Below are 18,173 nucleotides of genomic sequence, written 5' to 3'. Positions count from 1 at the left end.
AACTTACACCTGGGCGTGGCCAATGGGAGGCACGCTGGAGCAGGGCACACTGTGGGGTCAGGACACCGTCTTCCCTTAGGCAGTTGGCACCTGTGTCTCCTCAGAGATCACGACTCATTTCACGCCTTCCCAAGGCCTGCTCTCCTCCAGGTTAGGTGAGTACCGGATGGAAATGCCTCCTCCGTGCCCACCCAGTGCTTCCTCCTGCATTCCCACCATTCCTGGAGCTGCTCACATACTCCCAGCCCGGGCATCATGTCCACCTGGGACACCATCTGGCACAGAGGAGCCATGGTAACATCTGATGGCTGAGGGAAAACATGCCTTGCCGACCCATGACTTAGGAGCTGGGAAACAGGGAGTAAACACATTTCACAAACAAGGAGACAGGAGGGCCTGAAGAGACGGCTGGGAGATGAAGAGCACTTACGGCTCTTGCAGAAGACACCAATTTGGTTCTCAGCACCTGCAGGTAACTCAAAACCACCTGTAACTCCAGTTCCAGGGAATCTGATGCCCTCCTCTGGTCTCTATGGGTTCTGCATATATGCAGGCCAACACTCATACATACAAAACAATAAATCATAAAAAGATGACATGAATCAAAATATCACCTTATACCTCAGAAATACACACACACACACACACACACACACACACACACACACACACACACACACGTCAATCAAAAAAAGAGGAGTGACATTCTGGACAATGAGTCCCCAACATGAAGGCTCAGCTGATGTCTGCTAACCAGCAGGGAGCTGCCCGGGCAGGCAGAGGAAGATTGGTACTATACACACAGGTTTCCAGGTGATATGTACACTCAGCCACAGCATGAGAAGCACTGCTCTGGAGAAATGTCATCTACGGCTTGGAGACCGAGCCTCACCGCCTCCCTGACCACCCTGAAGGACGCACACCACCAAGTACAATGTCAGCTATGCTTTATTATATATATATATATATATATATATATATATATATATATATATATATATATATATATATGTCTCTTGATCACCAGAACCTAAACAGAGGGTTCTGCTATAAAACAGAGAAAGGGGGAAATAAAAAGAAAGCAGCCACAAGGTTAAATGCTGGGGTAGATGAGGGTACACAGGGCCTGCCTGGGGTGAAAGTGCATGGTCACTGGGCCCAGGGCACTAGTAGTGTGGGTCCAGGGGGCTGAGCCCAGTGATGGCAGCAAAGTCAAGGCATGGGTAGTCTGAGACCTGGGGATGCAGACGAGTTCCATCCTGCTCCACTCAATTCAGGTTGCAGCGACAGGCTTCCTCCTCAGCATCTTCAGGTTAGAACAGCCTGCCCTATATGCACACACACATGCACACGTGCACACACACACACACACACACACATACACACACATGTGCATACACACACACACACATGCACACGTGCACACACACACACACATGTGCATACACACACACACACACACACACACACGCACATGTGCATACACGCACACGCGCACACACGCCAGGCACACATACTCACTCACACTTGCAAGCAGAGCTCCTGATGTCAGGACTGCACCTCGGGCTCAGCTACTAACTTCAGAATCAAGATGTGTGCTCGTCTCCTTGGCAGACTGATGAGGCCACTGCCCAGGCAGATATCTAGCAGCTTAAGGCCCCCGGCAGGAGAACAGCCTGCGGGATGCTGTGGACATGAGGGAGAGCCCCATGGAGACCTGCAGGTGGCAGCCTCAGTCAGGGAGGCACAGAAACCAGCTCTGAAACCAGCTTTGCAAGGTCAGCTCCACCCGTCAGCAGCCAGTCCAGGAGGAAGCACAGTGCCAGAAGGCTAGTGCCCAGCAAGTCCCCCAGGCCCGTGAGGTAGGGGATACAGTGGTTGTCGGGATCCAGAGCCTGGTGCCAGGTCAGCCGGACCATCACTTCTGCCAGGTACAGCAGGATCACCACCTGCCAGAAGAGCAAAAAGATGTAAAAGACAAGTCAGAGGCGCAAGGACAACCAAGAGCACCAGCTGGCTTCCAAGGATGCCACCAAGGTCGTCGAGTCAACCCCAGTCAGTTCCCTTTCTCCGGCCTTGCTTGGGAACCTGAGTGTCTTGGACATGTGCTGGAAGTTTGGTTCTCACTGTGGTGGCATTGAGATGGGGACCCACTGTGGTGGTGTTGAGGTGTCTGTGTCGGGGAGGGGGGGGACCTTTCTAAGCTGAGGTCTAGTGAGAAATGGTAAGGTCATGCATGGACCAATACTTCTCGAGGGAGTGGACCAGGTTCTCTGGGTCTGAATCGATTCTTGAAACAGGTTGTTAAAGAACAGGGCTGGACCATTGCTGCTGACTGGCCACTGCTGCTGGCCATTGCTGCTGACCATTGCTGCTGACTGGCCATTGCTGCTGGCCACTGCTGCTGGCCACTGCTGCTGGGCCACTGCTGCTGGCCACTGCTGCTGACTGGCCATTGCTGCTGGCCACTGCTGCTGGGCCACTGCTGCTGGCCACTGCTGCTGACTGGCTTCCTCACACACACAGGCCCCCTCAGCCCACAGCTGGCTCCCTGTCTTCTTTTATGCCTGCCACACACTGGTTGGACCCTCAGCAGCTTTAAGTGTGAGCAAATCAACCTCTTTGCTGGTTACTCAGCAACACAGAAGAGGGCAGGGTGCGGTCTGCAGCAGGTTCTGGACTCAACCATCATATGTCCTTGCTAGTGCTTGGGTCCAGCCCTGGCCTCTGAAGTGCCACAGGGACCTGCTGCCACTCACAGCCAGGACCCTCTCTGCTTGAACCCCTCCCCCCTCAAGAGGTTTGGTGAGCCCTTCTAGAAGCTTCCAAGGAGCAGTCTACAGGGCCCTACTCAGGTCGCATAGTCATTGTGGTCTTTATCAGCCAGTCCCTGCCCTGTTCCTTCCCCCTAGGTAAAGTCTTTGACTTGACTAAGTCTAGTGACAAGAAAACACTTCAGTGTACTGTCCTGAAACTGCCACAGTGCCCATGGTCCTCTCTGCTGACACTCTAGGAGACATCAGCCAGTGGGCATCTCAGCAGTGCTGAGGTCCCCCTCTCAAAGCAGCAGCAGCTGAATCTCTTCACAGCGACCACATGCCATCCTGCCTGGAAGGAAGACCGTACGCGCCCTTAAGTCCCATGCAAAGCCAGGGCTTCTGTGAGGGGAAGAAGAGCCGGCTCAGCCTCCTCCACAGAACACAACGCACCCACAGCCACTCTTCCAGCCTTCTGATGAGTGTGGCATGCAGAGTACCGTGCACAGTGAGGAAAGTGTGCAGCGTGCGGTGTGAGCAGGCAACGTGCAGTGTGCGGTGTGCAGCGGAGACATGGTGTGAGGTGTGTGGTACACAGCACAGGGGCCTCTGTGTCGAGTCCACACCGCTGGGCTTGAGTGAGTTGGCTGAATCTTTGTACGACAGGAACTCTACTCTGTACCTCCCACGGGACAAGGACCACCGATGCTGGCTAAGAAGCCGTGAAGGCAGTGTGTGTCTCTGCCACTGTCCTCCTCACCTGGATCATGGCTGCCACCAGGTACAGCAACACAAAGACCTTGCTGCTTGTCACTGCCTGGCCCTCCACCAGGCAGATGAGGTAGAAGAAGATCAGATGTCCTGGGATCACCAGAAAGAGCAGGACTCGAGCTGACACAGAGTTGACTTCTAGAAGGAATGGAATCAAGAGGATCACAAAACCTACCTGCTTGCAGAGGCCACTGGCAAAGGAAGAGCCCCCAATGAGGCACCCAAGCTCCTTCATCTGCAAACAGCAATGTGGGGCACTCTATTAGGTGGGAACTCGGTCCTGACCTTCCCTTCCTTCAAGGGGCTGACATTGGAGGGAACAGATGAGAATCATGTAATTGGCCACACACAGAAGGAAGGTTATTTCATTTCACATGGCAAGAAATACTTAAAAAAAGAAAAGAAAAGACAAGAAAAGAAAGCTTAGGCTAGGAAGGGTGTGCAAGTGGGGGCAGCCCCCCTGGGTTCTAAAGACCCCTGTGGGGAGGGGCCAGGATGAGGTCTGACACTGGAGTGGGAGACAGACTGTGCCAGCGGCTAAGGTGGGAAGAAGCCTGGAGCAACTGGGGAGGGTGACGTACTGGCAGGGCTCCCTGGCTGGCTCCCCCACCTTGCCCTGTCAGTGCAGCTGAGACATCAGTGAGCTATGAGCTCTGCTTTTCTGCTCTCTGAGCTTAAGGATCTGTAGTGAGCGGACTCCACCCGACCCAGACCCAACAACATACACTTGGGCATTACAGCCAGTGGGTGTGATGCCTTCTCAAACACAGTCGTACAGTAGAAGTCATCTCTGTCCTCCTGAGATTGTCAGGAAAAAGCAGGGAAGTCACTTGACAAACTCAGACACTCCAACAACACCACAATGAACTGAAAACGTCAACCAACAGAAACAAGTGGTTTGTTAGGGACAGAGTGTAGCTCCGCGACAGAGCATGCGCTGAACGTGCTCAAGGCCCTAGGGTCCATCTCCAGCTCCAGAGAAAATAGTTTTGGGGGACAAAGAGGGGAAGGGTATCATACAGCCCAGGTTGATCCTCCTGCCTCCACCTCCCGAGTACTGGGATTACAGGTGTGCACTACCACACCCACTTTCACATGGTGCTGAGAAGTGAACAGTCAGCTGAGCTACATTCCCAGCCAACTCTATGCACGTGTGCGTGTGTGTGCATGCGTGAGTGTGTGTGCGTGCGTGTGTGTGTGTGTGCGCATGTGTGCATTCGTGAGTGTGTGTGCGTGCGTGCATTCGTGAGTGTGTGTGCGTGAGTGCGTGCATGCTTGCGTATTATCCTCAGGAGTTATCTGCTTTACTTTTTAGACAGTGTCTCTCACTGATTGGCCTGAAGCTGGCCAGCACACCCTAGGAATTCATGCAGCTCTGGCCCCAGCACTAGGGTCACAGGTGGGGTCACCATGCCTGCTCTTTGTCGTTGTTGTTGCTATTGTTTTGTTTTGGTTGTTGTTTTCCAGACAGGGTTTCTCTGTGCATTCCTGGCTGTCCTGGAACTCGCTCTGTAGACCAGGCTGGCCTCGAACTCACAGAGATCCGCCTGCCTCTGCCTCCTGAGTGCTGGGATGAAAGGCGTGCGCCGTCGCCGCCGCCCGGCTTTGTTTGTGTTTTTTCACATAGGTTCTGGGGATTGATCTCAGGTCCTCACACTTGTACAGCAAGCACTTTTTCCTGACCCAGTCGTCTCCTCACCCCAACTCTTTTTTTTTTTTTTAAGGCATGTGAAGAAAGCCTAAACAAGAAGCTGTGAAGTGGGTGAACACCCCAGAATATGCAGTTTGTAGTGGCAGCATGCCATGTGGGGCAGCTGGACTGAACACTCAAGAAAATCTGTAGGAAAACCATGTGTAAACAGTGAGAATTAAGTAAAATGTGTGATGCAGAAATAATACAGAAAAAGGTTTTCCAACTGGTAGGTGATGTTAGGAAAACATGGGAGTATGTGCACATGGTCACCACTAAATGTGAGGTTGAGGTGAGAGAATCATCATCTGGGCCCAGGGGTTCAAGGCCAGCCTGGGTAGCATAGTGAGATCTCCCATTGTAAACATTAACACACACACACACATACACACACACACACACACACACACACACACACACACACACACACACACAAATATATGGCCGCATGGCCTCAGCAGACAGCATACTGACCTGAGGAGCAGAAAATGAGGCATGGGTTAGGCCAGAACCTTTTCATCTGGACGGGGAGGACCCCAGGTGTGCTCCACATGTGCAGGAAGGTGGAGATGCGGCTGGTCTGAATGGCCACCAGGTTGCCACCAACACCTGTGAGGACAGAGGGTACAGCACGCTCCAACCTCTGGCTTCTCTTACCGCATACTGCTTTCTCCAGGATGGTGTCACTACACAGCATTTCTTATCTCCTCTCTCCCTCCACTCAGCTTTGCTGGGCACCCAGGGAGGGTACCCCAGATCCTGTGAGCACGATCACCCTGACAGCCAGTCTCTAAGCCTAGCGAAGTTGAACAGGCAAAGCCATAAACACAGAACAAAACAAAACAAAAAACCTGGATGGTCCTGTGGGGAAGTGAGGGGGACGGGTGGATGGGGCCTTGAATAGTACAGATGCTCATGCCCAGAGGTGTGGATGGATGCATGAAGGGGTGTCTTCAGGGAGACTCAATGATAGGACCCAGGAGGCCACCAGGAGCCCAGAAGACCATGAGCATGTTCACACCCTGGAACTCTGAGACATCTTGCTGAGGCTGTGAGCCCTGCAGCATAGGATAGCCTAGCTGGACATGGCCTTCTCTTGGGAACTGGCAGAGGACAGTGCCTGTCCCTGACAAGGGTCCACAGCCCCACAGGAACTTTCCCTAGATAGGCCATGTGAAGACAAGTAGCCCAGGTGATCCAGCCTCTCAGAATGCCTCTGTTGCAGTTTCCTCAAAATTCTACATCCAGAACAACTTCAAAGCTGCTAGCTGAGATGGTCCAACCTCACAGACTATTCAGCCAAGACTTCAGATAAGCTCTACACTTTCCCATTACACAGAAACTAAACAAAAAAATAATACAGCTAGGTCTCCCAGGACTTGACTATTATTCCAATTTTCTCACAGTCCCCTAAAGATGCTGTTGCCCCCCTCAAACAACAGGAAGCGGTCTAGAGAACATAATACCTACATTCCCAAGAGATGAGGTGGATGTTTTTTGGTCATTTGGTGGGTTATAGATGTTTGTCATCATTTAGGGAGGTTAGTTACAAGTTGTTATTGGTCATGATCAAGGAAAAAGCTGAACAAAGGAGATTAGATTCAGGGATCTCTTTCTGAAGGGAAAAAAGGGAGATACAGTATAGAAATGATGGCATAAAAGGGTGAATTGTTGAGTTTACTTTTGAACAACCACTAGTCTCAAATATTTCATATTGGTATAGATTTTTGTATATTGGTACAAGTTTAAGGTTATTTTTGTTATACTATATGTATGTTTCTACTCTTGTTTAAAGTATTGTACCTATGCAGCTCATTTAAAAATGTAAAGTTTTAGTCCTTGAAACCTATTTAGAATAATAAAGAAAGATGGGTTAATAGTCATCTATAACAATCAAACTTAGAGTCATGTTAGGTACATTTTCAAGGTTAAACAGAAATACATTTTAAATAGCTAGATGGTCTTCAAACACTTCAGAGACCTATGGAATATGGCATTTAAAATGTTTTAATAACATAAGGCTTTTTATGACAATGAGACACATCTGCTCTTGGCAGCACCAATTTACTTTAAAAGATGATGATGCGCACTGAAGAACCTCCACATGGAGTTTGCATTTGTGGTAAAGTTGGCTGCCCTTGCCCCGACTGCAGACAGAACGCTGTCCAAATCTGGACAAGCAGGACACAAAAGAAGGAATTAACGGACTTTGCCAAGACAGGGGTAGGACATTCCTTCAAAATTCCTGCGTCACAGAAAAGTCTGCCAGATATTCTAGGCCCACAGGCTGAAGATGGAGGCCCCAGTGTTGCAGAGGACCCTTGGGTGACTGTTCAGACAGCCAGACGTCTCTGCTGTTTCTTAGTTTAGGAAGTTGCTTGCTCTGCACTCCCTGTTTACTCAGGGAATATTATATACTTCTTGGGTCTCTGAAGACTAGCTAGTATAGTTTTCCTTGTTACCAAATTAAAAAAAAAAACTTACATAAGAGATATAAAGTTTATAAGGTTGAGAAAGCTTAAGTTGTTTATCTAAAAAGATATTTTTAGGTCTAAAAAGATATTTTTATAATGATATACAAGTTATGATAAAAATGGTTTAGGTATAAAACTTTGGACTCCCTAAGATAGGACAGATAATACAGTACTTTCAATTTGCTAATTACATATGGACTAAACATTATGAATGTAATTCTTACTTGATATTTGTTCTTATTGTATATAGTTTTACTATGTTAGAGTTAAAACCTTTCCTTTTTAATTAGACAAAAAGGGGTAAATGTTGTGGGGTATTTGTACACTGTGTGAAAATGTATTGCTATGACTGGTGTAATAAAAAGCTAAATGGCCAATAGCTAGGCAGGAGGTATAGGTGGGACTTCTGGGAACAGAGAGGACTCTGGGAAGAAGGGCAGAGTAGCCAGCCAGATGGAGAAGAAACAGAAGGTGCAAAATGAAAGAGAGGTAACACCATGTGACAGAGCATAGATTAATATAAATGGGTTAATTTAAGTTATAAGAGTTAGTTAGGAACAAGCCTAAGCTAAAGGCCAAGCTTTCACAGTTACTAAGAAGTCTCTGTGTTGTTACTTGGGGCTGGTGGTGGAAAAAAAATCTGTCTACAATCATGTGTGTGTGTGTCAGGGTCTGAGATCAGCCACTTGGATGACCCTAGTGGAGAAAAGCCATCGACCTGCAGTCAGAAAGGATGGCTGGACATTCATTTCTCCTGACTATACACAACTTTATAAAGGAGGACGGAAAGAAATTAATTAGTTATGTTTATAGATTCAGCTCTTTACCCCAATTCTCAACCTCTCTTAACCTGTCGGCTCCCTGGTCACCAGGATCCAGCTTCCCACAAGCCACCAGGGCTAGAAGGACAGGGCAGGTGGAAGTCCCTTTAGGCTAGGAACGGCCTCCCGCAGCCCCAGTTCCATCACTGCCCAGTGCGTCTTGCCTGCCTGACTTCTCTCTGAGCAGCCAGAAGTCGGTGTCACAACCCAAATGCCTGCAGACCATGGGCAGTAAGGCAAGGAAAGGAAGTGAGTCAGTGCAGGACCGCAGGGAATTGTGGGGGCTGAGGCACAGTGTCACACAGACATGCTGGTTGATGCTGGGCCCAGAGAGTAAACCACTACTGTTGTGGGCTTTACTTTGAAGGTGGAGACAGAAATCCAGAGTCCCATGTGTTAATGTCTGAGTTTTAATGCCACCAATGACTCTAAAACAAAGAAGACTTGGCCTGGTACTCACACCTGTAATACTAGGGAGGCTGAGGTAGGCAGGTAATCACCGTGGGTTCAAGGCCAACCTGGGCTACATAAGAGTTCTAGGGCAGCCTGATCTACAAAGTGAGACCCTGTCAAAAACAATAAAACCGGTATGCTTCACTCCCCATATGCTCCGGGGTCCCTTCAGATGCGCACTCACCACATATGACGGGAGTCAGGACAGCCATGCCTTTAAACTGATGTTTAGAAATGGTTCTGCTTAAGATGAGGCCTCCGAAACTGGGGAGAGAAGGGAGCTGACGTTAGAGTGGCCTGGCCAGCTGCCCACTGTCCACCTTCCTGGGCTTGGTAAATATCATCCCTTCCCTACACAGAACGTTTGCTGCAACCCAGAAAAGGGAGCTGACGTTAGAGTGGCCCGGCCAGCTGCCCACTGGCCACCTTCCTGGGCTTGGTAAATATCATCCCTTCCCTACACAGAACGTTTGCTGCAACCCAGAGAAGGGAGCTGACGTTAGAGTGGCCCGGCCAGCTGCCCACTGGCCACCTTCCTGGGCTTGGTAAATATCATCCCTTCCCTACACAGAACATTTGCTTCAACCCAGCTGTCTCCTCATATCTTTATTCCAAGCCTCAGCTGTTCCAGAAGGTCCTTTGGATGATGGCGACCCATTATGAAATAAGAGCCTCCCCCAGGCCATGAGCAGCACAGGTCCTCCTGGCTAGACTCCGTCATGGGATGAGACACCCACTCCCCTGGAGTTTAGGAAATGCCTTTCTACCTCTCAGACTTTGCAGAGCCTTAGAGAAAGTAGGTCAGTATTTGTCAGTAGCCTTGGAATATTGTAGGGGTAAAGTGTTGTAGAGTATTATTTTAAGATGTGTTACATTTGTTTATGCTGTGGAATATTTGTCTAATGATGCAAAGATATGATGCATTCTTTTATGTTGCATTTGTTTAACTCTGTGAAGCTGTGTTACTCTGCCTGCCTAAAACACCTGATTGGTCTAATAAAGAGTCAAATGGCCAATAGCAAGGCAGGAGAGAGATAGGCGGGGCTGCCAGGCAGAGAATAAATAGAAGAAGAGGGAGGAGCAATAAAAGGAGGAGAGGAGGATGCCAGGGGCCAGCCACGCAGCCACCCAGCCAGGAACGGAGTAAGAAGTAAAGAATGATAATCAGAACAGAGAAAGGAGAAGCCCAGAAGCAAAAGGTAGACGGGATAATTTAAGCTAAGAAAAGGCTGGGCATTCATAAGTAAGAATAAGTCTCTGTGTATTTATTTGGGAGCTGGATTGTGGGCCCCCCAAAACCAAAGAGCTAAAACAAACAAACAAACAAAACCCCTAGAGTTAAGGTAACTGAACCATAGCCTCTTTGCCCTGAGATTTGGATTAGAACATGACAGAATGGACCGCAGTGGTCCATGTCAACATTTCCTACCAGAAAACATGGTGGGACCAACCCCACAGCTCTGGGTCCCACCAACAGTTAGGCAGGGTAGTGACCATGGGCAAGAACTGTTTCCCTGCAGCCAGGATGACCGACCCTGACGCCTATTGTGCTGGAGACTTTTGTCAACTTGACACAAACCTAGAAATATCTGGGAAGAAGGAATCTTAATTGAGAAAATGCCTCCATCAGATTGGCCTGTCGGCAAGTCCGTGGTATATTTTCTTGATTGATGACTGATGCAGGACAGCCCAGCCCACTGTGGGTGGTGCCACCCCTGGGCAGGTGATCTTGGAGTGTATAAGAAGGCAATATGAAGCTGGGAGGTGGTGGCACACACCTTTAATCCCAGCACTCAGGAGGCAGAGGCAGGCGGATCTCTGTGAGTTCGAGGCCAGCCTGGTCTACAGAGTTCCAGTACAGCCAGGGCTACACAGTGAAACCCTGTCTCAAAAAACAAACAGGACAGGAAAGGAAGAAAGGAAGGGGAAGGGGGGAGGGAGGGAGGGAAGGAGGGAGAGAGGAAGGGATAGAGGAAGAGAGAGAGGAAGGAATGGAGGGAGGGAGGGATGGAGGGAGAGAGAGTAAGCAATGTGATCAAGCCATGGGGACCAAGCCAGTAAACAGCACTTCTCCATGGCCTCTACCTCAGTTTTTGCCTTTAGATTCCTGCTTTGTGTTCCTGCCTTGACTTCCCTTAGTGATGGACTGTAGGCTATATGCTGAAATAAACCCTTTTCTCCCAAGCTGCTTTGGTCATGGTGTTTTATCACAGCAATGGTAACCCTCAGACACCTGCACAGGAGTCTCAATACAGCTGGTGTTCCACAGCACGAGGACAGGGCATGGAGCTGGGCTATGCTGCTCTCGCTCTGCCCAGCTTCGGCTCTCCCGGCAGCCGGCACTCCTGTGTGGCTTTAAGTGGCTTCAGGAGAGTGGATGGGGCCTAAGTGAGGGGCTCAGAGTGTGTGAGGCTCATTCACACCGGGACTTAGCACTGGTTCTGTGGCAGGGCCACACCAGACCCGACCCCAGGGCCACACCAGACCCGACCCCTGGCACCTGCACCCACCCTCACTTTGAGTGCTCCAGGGCTCTTGGGAGGGAGGAAGTTGTTGAGTAACTTGACTGGGTTAAGGAACACCTGTAGATTGGTGAGGCACACATCTGGCTGTGCCACGTGGGGATGTGCCCCTGGGGCTACACCCTGCCCTGCCCCTGCCTCATGGTCACCACCATGTGGACGGCTTTCCACACACAGGGACTTATCCTCATGCTCTGCCCAGCAGCATGGGGCCAACCAATCATGTACTGAGCCCTCTAAACCCACATTGTCACCAGAGGCGGGAAGTCCCCAATATCACCAAACCTGACCACATGGTCCTGAGCTCCTTGGAACTGACGTGAGGAAGGAAGCTGGGGAAATGTGGAGAAGTGGGCTAGGGAAGCCTAGAATGTTCTAAGTGGAATTAGTGGAAGATCACCAGAGTGGCCATGGAATTTGGACAGTTAAAGCCTGGCTCCTGTGAGGCTTTGGACAGGAGTGAGGGCTATTGGGAACTGAGCGAGGAGCCATTCATGATACATGCTGGCAAAGAATTTTGCAACAATATTCCAGTGTGGACAGGGGTGGCTCATAACGCACACTCCTAGTTGAGAATCCACGGGCCGTCAATGGCTGTCGGGGACAGGAAGTCAGTTTCCTCCCAGGCTGGGGTCCCTGGTAGGCTGCCCACGCTACAGTGGACATCCCTACACCCACCTGCATGTAGGCCACAGTAACTGGACTCAGTAGGTTATATAGAGATGGATATCTCTATCTGTCTGTCTGTCTTTCTATCTATCCATCCATCATCTATGGAGGACATGAAGTTGGAACAGGGATGGAGGAAAACCCTAGAGGAATTGGAGGTGGAAAACTGAGGGGTGAATTTGATCAAAATAAAATGTACTCATGTACGAAGGGCCCTGAAAGCGGTGGGGCTGGATATAAATAACTTATTCCGTGGCGATGCTAAGGCATCGCAGCACTCAGGCTGTGGTGCAGTAATTCCGGCTGCTTTCAGCTGATTTACAGTACAGATGGGAGCAGAAAGCAGATTAGAAGGACCTGGGGGAAATGGGCAACTCCAGGAAAGTTATAGACAGAGGATGTGGCGAGGGGATTAGTGAGTCAAGAGAAGCCAAACACTCAGAACTGGGACAATGGAAAACGCCTGAGGGCATCTCAGGAATTGACCAGACCCTACCTATCCCAGGCTCCAAGAAGTTAAATTACAAATTCATTTAAACGGCAGTCCCTTGAGAATACCTGGGGGCTCCCTTGTTTATGCAGCCAGGGGAGTGTCTTTGTGAACTGAGCCACCGCAGTGCCCAGAGGCTGCTGTACACAAAAGAACACGGCTTGAGCTGGTGGCAGACCTTGGTGTTGAATACGTGGCACTGGTTTGCAAGCATGTAGAATGCAAGCGTAGGAAGCTCTGTGGGTAGGGGACAGAAAGGCCACAGAGGCTGGACGTCCCAAGCCTACTGAAGCGGGTATCGTGACACTGTGTCCCAGATGACAGACAGCGGCCTCAGACTTAACGTTTGCCTTGCCATGTCTTACTTTGGCTCCTCACCACCTTTTGCAATGGAAAGGTTTTCTCTGAGCCACTGTGTGTTGGGAGCACACAACTTGCCTTTGGCCTTGCAGTCTGGAGTCCCAGAAGAGACCTTGAGCTTAGATTGCTGTATGATATGGGAATTGCTAGCACTATGGGGATGCTTGGAGTTAAACTGCACAAATTCTGCACTGTAAGACAGAGGTAAGCTTTTGGGAGTGACAGTGGGATGTTATGGTTTGAAATGATCTGTCTGTCTGTAAACTTGACAAGGGATAGATTGTCAGGGCTATTTTTTTTTAAAGGTCTCACTATGTAGCCCTGGCCAGCCTTGACCTCATTATGCAGACCAGGCTTGGCATCAGACTCACAGAGATCTACCTGCCTGTGCCTCCCGAGTGTGTGGTACCTTGCCTGGCCTGTGATGGTTAACCTTGACTGTTGGCTTGACCAGACTAGCCATTACCAGGTGATCAGTATTGCATGTGTCAAGGCATTTAAGAGACATTTGATTATGATGGATCATTGGGGCTCTGGCTTGATGGATGGATCAATCCCTTGATGGATTAATAATCTGGCATTGTGAGGAGGCGGTAAAAGGTAGGAGGTGGGGGCCTAGCTAGAAGGAGGTCGTCACTAGGGAAGTGACTCCCTGGAGGTTGCACCTTGGCCTGGCCTCTTCCTGTATCCTGGTCATCTCTGAAGTGAACAGCACTTCTCTGTGATATGCTCCTGGGGCCACAGGAGCACAGGGCCAAATGATCACAGACCGAACCCTCTGAAATAGTGAGAAAAATAAACCTTCCCTCCCTGAAGTTGCTTCTGTCAGGCATTTCTGTCACAGAGCGGAGGGGTCATTGTTCCACGCTGCTCACCTGCTGATGACCATAGCCAGGATGATGGGGAACCACCCATACTTCAGGATCTTCATGATGGGCGGGTTCTGCTTGGCAATGAAGATCCACAGAGGGGTGAGAGCTATGAAGCCGACACAGACCAGCGGCGTCAGATACCATGTTTCTGAGGGAAAGCAGACATACATAGCTCATATGGCCAAGGCTGGCATATGGGCGCTGGTTGGGGTGTGACCTTTGTCAATCAAGAGGTTAAGTTTGGAACCAAGGCACTTGCCGTTTAGAGGGCCGTCCTGCCACAGCCAGAGAGCAACTGTGAAGCAGCTGGGGAAGCTCCTCTCTATCTTGCCACACCCCTTCACTTCTCTCATGCCCTGGCAATGGTCAAGAACCTTGATCAGGCTTCCCTACCCAATGCTACAATACACAGCACGAGGCCAGGGTCTGAGCAGGTGGCAGCCTTGCATGTGTATGACAGTTCTCCATGGCCCTGCTCGGAGGTACCAAAGAAGCCCAGAGGAGCGAAGAGGCCCCTACCAGGATACATAACCGCAGGGGCAGAGTCGGGGGGGAAGCTTTCTCCTGGCTGGGACAGTCCATATTATTGTGGAGCATGGATCAGGCTGGCCTGGTTGCTACTCATATCCCAGAGTCACCTCCAGCTAGGAGGCCAGGGTGCTGCTCACCCAGGGCCGAGGCCCTCAAAGCACCACTCACTTCTGCTACCTTCCAGCCTCCTTCTCTGACTCCACCTGCCACATGTGCACACAACATCGACTTGCTCTAGCATCATCTTTTCATCCTGTTCCTACCCTCCTGAGCAGACCTAATGCTAGGTGGCCATGCACAGTCTGCGTCCCACTCTCCTTTTCTGGGTGGTGTCGTTGGGAACACCCCCTCCTCGTTCTCCACAGCACACAACTGTGGTCCCTTCGTCTGCCCCAGGTGCCCCAGGCTAGCTATAGACAGAGTGCTTCATGGTAAATATGGCCAGCTTCTGTACCATCCCCAGAGCAGGAAGGAAGGCAGGACACTAACACTCAGGAACAAGACACTTGGGAGGGCGGTCCAGGTCTCCGTAACCCACCTACAGCTCCCACCGCCGCACATCCATGCATGCTCCTGACTGCTCCTGGCAGCTGTGGGCTAACTCATTCCCCAGTCAGGGAAGACCTGTCTCCCAGGGTCAGGCCCACTGTTTTCCTGAGCATAGGCAGGGAGGAGAGGGGAGGTGGATGGCGCTCTGATTTGCTTTGCAAATCAAATGCAAATAACTAACTCCTATGCAAATCTTGTTTTAAACTCAGTACAACTAGGTCATCTTATCTGATTCCGAGGCTCCTCACTGTCTCCTAACAGGACAGGACAGGACTCAGTCCAGACTGGCCAGACTGGCCAGAGAGTATAGTGGAGGCCACACTGAGTAGTCTGCACCCACCGGTTATTTCTCACACCTCCGAATCCTTCTTCCCACAGGGCACTGAGCTGTGCCAGACATTCCCTCCAACAACTGTCCCACCAGGTCACCACTCTCCACCGCCCTCAGCCTGAAGGGCAGACACACCCATCGCCAGAGCAGCCTTGGACGGAAACTGACAGGCCCACATTTGTGGACCTGAGCTGCTCAGCTCTCTCCACACTCAGTTTCTCCAGCCATCCTGGACTTGCTGAGCGACTTCAGGTGCCCCCCACTCCCTCACCCCTACCCCTACCCCCATCTGCAGGCTTGGGCTCCACAGCACCCTGGCTCCTTTCTTCGAGGATGATGCTCCAGCTCCCACTCAGGCTGGGGTGATCTGGGTAGGCCCCCTCCTCGGCGCCTTCCCTACCTCTGTGCCTGTAGAAGAAGCTGCTTATCAGGGCCAGGATGGACAGAGTGATGAGGTCTCCCAGGCTGGCTGCAATGGGCGTGGCGATGTTATCAGGATTGACCCCGAACTTGCGAGCACCAATCACTATGCAGATCATTAGAATTCCTGCAGCGGGAGGGGAGAGGAGGGCCCAGGGAGCAGCTGGCTTAGAGGCCCCTTGAGAGGCCAAGCAGGTGGTCAGAAACTCAATAAGTACTTAGAGCTATCAAAGTCTGGATGCTCAGCAGGCCGCCCACCTCCCTGAGTTCCTGTCACTGGCTGGGACCTGTGAGGGTGGCCAGGGATGGCCTGGAAACCCTGAAGACACCTGAGCAGGCAGGTAGCCCCTGGCCTCTCAACCCACCTGGAACTAGAGCGACGACACAGTACTCAGCCTCTGCTGCATGGAGGGATGCTCCAAGGATGCTGTGAACATCGGGAGCCTCAGGGGCAGGGGGATCTAGTCTCCAGTACCTGCTGGGTCCTCTGAGCAACCGATACGTGAGACATTTCTTAAGTCCAAGCACCAATGGACGATGGGGAGGGAGGGCAGACGGATACGCAGTGAAGGGCTCAGTCCAGATATCAGAGATATCCTGGGGGTCCCTTATCTCAGCAGCCCAGCTTTGCTGTCCCTGGGCACTAGGGCAGAACACGTGACTCTAACGTGTAGATAGCGATGAGCTTCATGGCTTGTCTGGGAGATGAGAGACCCTTTTCCAGGGTCTCAGTCCCTCTGAGGACACCTACCCTATAGTCTTGCAAGCTCCATTATTCCTAGCTGGGCCTTAGCCTTCTTCAGCAGGATCCCCCCTGGTTCTTCAAAACATTCTGTATCTTGGCTGTTAGAATGTAATACTGCTTAGAATCCTGTGACCCTAAAAATAATTACAGCAAGGCCCCACGCTCGGTCCCTAGCACCACAAAATGAATGAAATTAAAAACAACAACGACTGCATTCACTCTCAAGGCTATGCTAATGCCGTCACCACCGGCCACACTGTGCCCTGTGTGTGACCAAACCAGAGGCCTGTACCCTTCTTTCTAAGCTCCAGCTCCACGTGGACCTGAAGTTACAGCTGAGCCAGTGCTCGGTGCTGGCCCCACTGAAGCCCCATAAAGGACACCACTGGTTTGGGATTGCTTCTTAAGAACCATCATGCATGCTTGTAATCCCAGGAAGCTGAGGCAGGAGGCTTGCTACAATTGTGAGCCAATCTGCACATGGCTCTGCACCCACTCTTGACATGCAGAGGCCAATAAACTAGATGAAGAAACCTGCCATGCTCAGGTATCTGACCTCTGTAAGGAGCGATAAACTGAAGTCTGTCAGGGCGAGGGAAGGGACGACAGAGCTCTCTCAGACATGCACACCCCCCCCCCACGTATGCACACATCCATCCACACGCTCACACACACATATGCACACATTACACACGCAAGCACACCTTGGACAACAGAGCTGCCTCAGGCATGCACATGCTCTCTGCATACACACACACACACACACACACACACACACACACACACACACACACCTTTGAGAGGACACAGGGCAGACTGAGGACTTAGCAAGGTCTTCCCACCCACTTCCAGACCCCCTGCAGTTCCACACCAATGCCCAGCCTCAGGGATCACTTCTCCGGGAACCTGAACACAACTGTAGAGACGCAGGCCTGGGGCTGCCCGGGGCTGCGTGGGGCTGCCCGGGGCTGCGTGGGGCTGCGTGGGGCTGCGTGGGGCTGCCTGGGGCTGCATGGGGCTGCATGGAGCTGCCTGGGGCTGCATGGGGCTGCATGGGACATGGCTCACCTAGGGCCAAGGCCGCAAGGAAGGCAGTTATGACGCTGCTCGTGCACAGCACTGCCACCTTAGTCCAATCCAACTCCTCTCGGGATATCACGCCCAGCAGCAGGGAGGCCAGTGCAGCCAGGAGCCCCACGATAGTGGCCTGCACCTGCCAAGACAGAAATCAGACCCATGAGAAAGTTCCCTGGCCACTGCCACCCTCCCGGTCCTTCGGACTCCTGGTCACCTCAAGGATCAAACAAGGCCCTCATCACTACCTTATACCCTTCACCCTGGACCATACTGGCAGTTCTCCTCAGCACTTCCCTCCAAGGTGACTCCAGGGAGAGCCGCCCTGTCTACCTCTGTCCCGCGTGAGATACCACCTGCAAGAGGGCAACAGGGTCTTAGAGGGATGCCTGCCTCTGGCTCAGAGCTCCATGCTCGCTGGCTCAGGTATATACTCTACAACCCAGATAGTAGCCACTTACTGGCCTCCCAGGCTCACAGCATTATCATAAATGCCTGCCTCACACCCCAACTGTCCTGTCCCCAGCTCACACCATCATTACAGCTACTTCTCTGCCTCCGGAGCATGAGGCCCTGGTCCACTAAGTCCCTCTGCACCTAGAGCCCAGGTCTGAGGCAGCATCAGGACCCCTAGTTCAGAATGTC

The 18,173-nt window shown here is 51.3% G+C and overlaps 1 protein-coding gene across 2 annotated transcripts in view; it reads right to left on the bottom strand.

Moving 5' to 3' along the window:
- Window positions 1-1,488: 1,488 nt before the first annotated feature.
- The window catches only part of Slc41a3 (solute carrier family 41 member 3), a 50,339-nt gene continuing 33,654 nt past the window's right edge, over window positions 1,489-18,173 (bottom strand). For both annotated transcript variants that reach the window (XM_059258187.1, XM_059258188.1), the window contains 7 exons: window positions 17,523-17,667; window positions 15,690-15,836; window positions 13,882-14,026; window positions 9,150-9,229; window positions 5,692-5,826; window positions 3,517-3,665; window positions 1,489-1,949 (listed from right to left, as the gene is read on the bottom strand). In XM_059258187.1, the coding sequence (XP_059114170.1) occupies window positions 1,737-1,949; window positions 3,517-3,665; window positions 5,692-5,826; window positions 9,150-9,229; window positions 13,882-14,026; window positions 15,690-15,836; window positions 17,523-17,667 (1,014 nt within the window). In that variant the 3' untranslated portion in view covers window positions 1,489-1,736. The remainder of the gene's footprint in view (window positions 1,950-3,516; window positions 3,666-5,691; window positions 5,827-9,149; window positions 9,230-13,881; window positions 14,027-15,689; window positions 15,837-17,522; window positions 17,668-18,173) is intronic.

This window comes from Peromyscus eremicus, chromosome 3, assembly GCF_949786415.1.
Source record: "Peromyscus eremicus chromosome 3, PerEre_H2_v1, whole genome shotgun sequence".
NCBI lineage: Eukaryota > Metazoa > Chordata > Mammalia > Rodentia > Cricetidae > Peromyscus > Peromyscus eremicus.
This window is presented reverse-complemented; position numbering and strand designations above follow the sequence as displayed.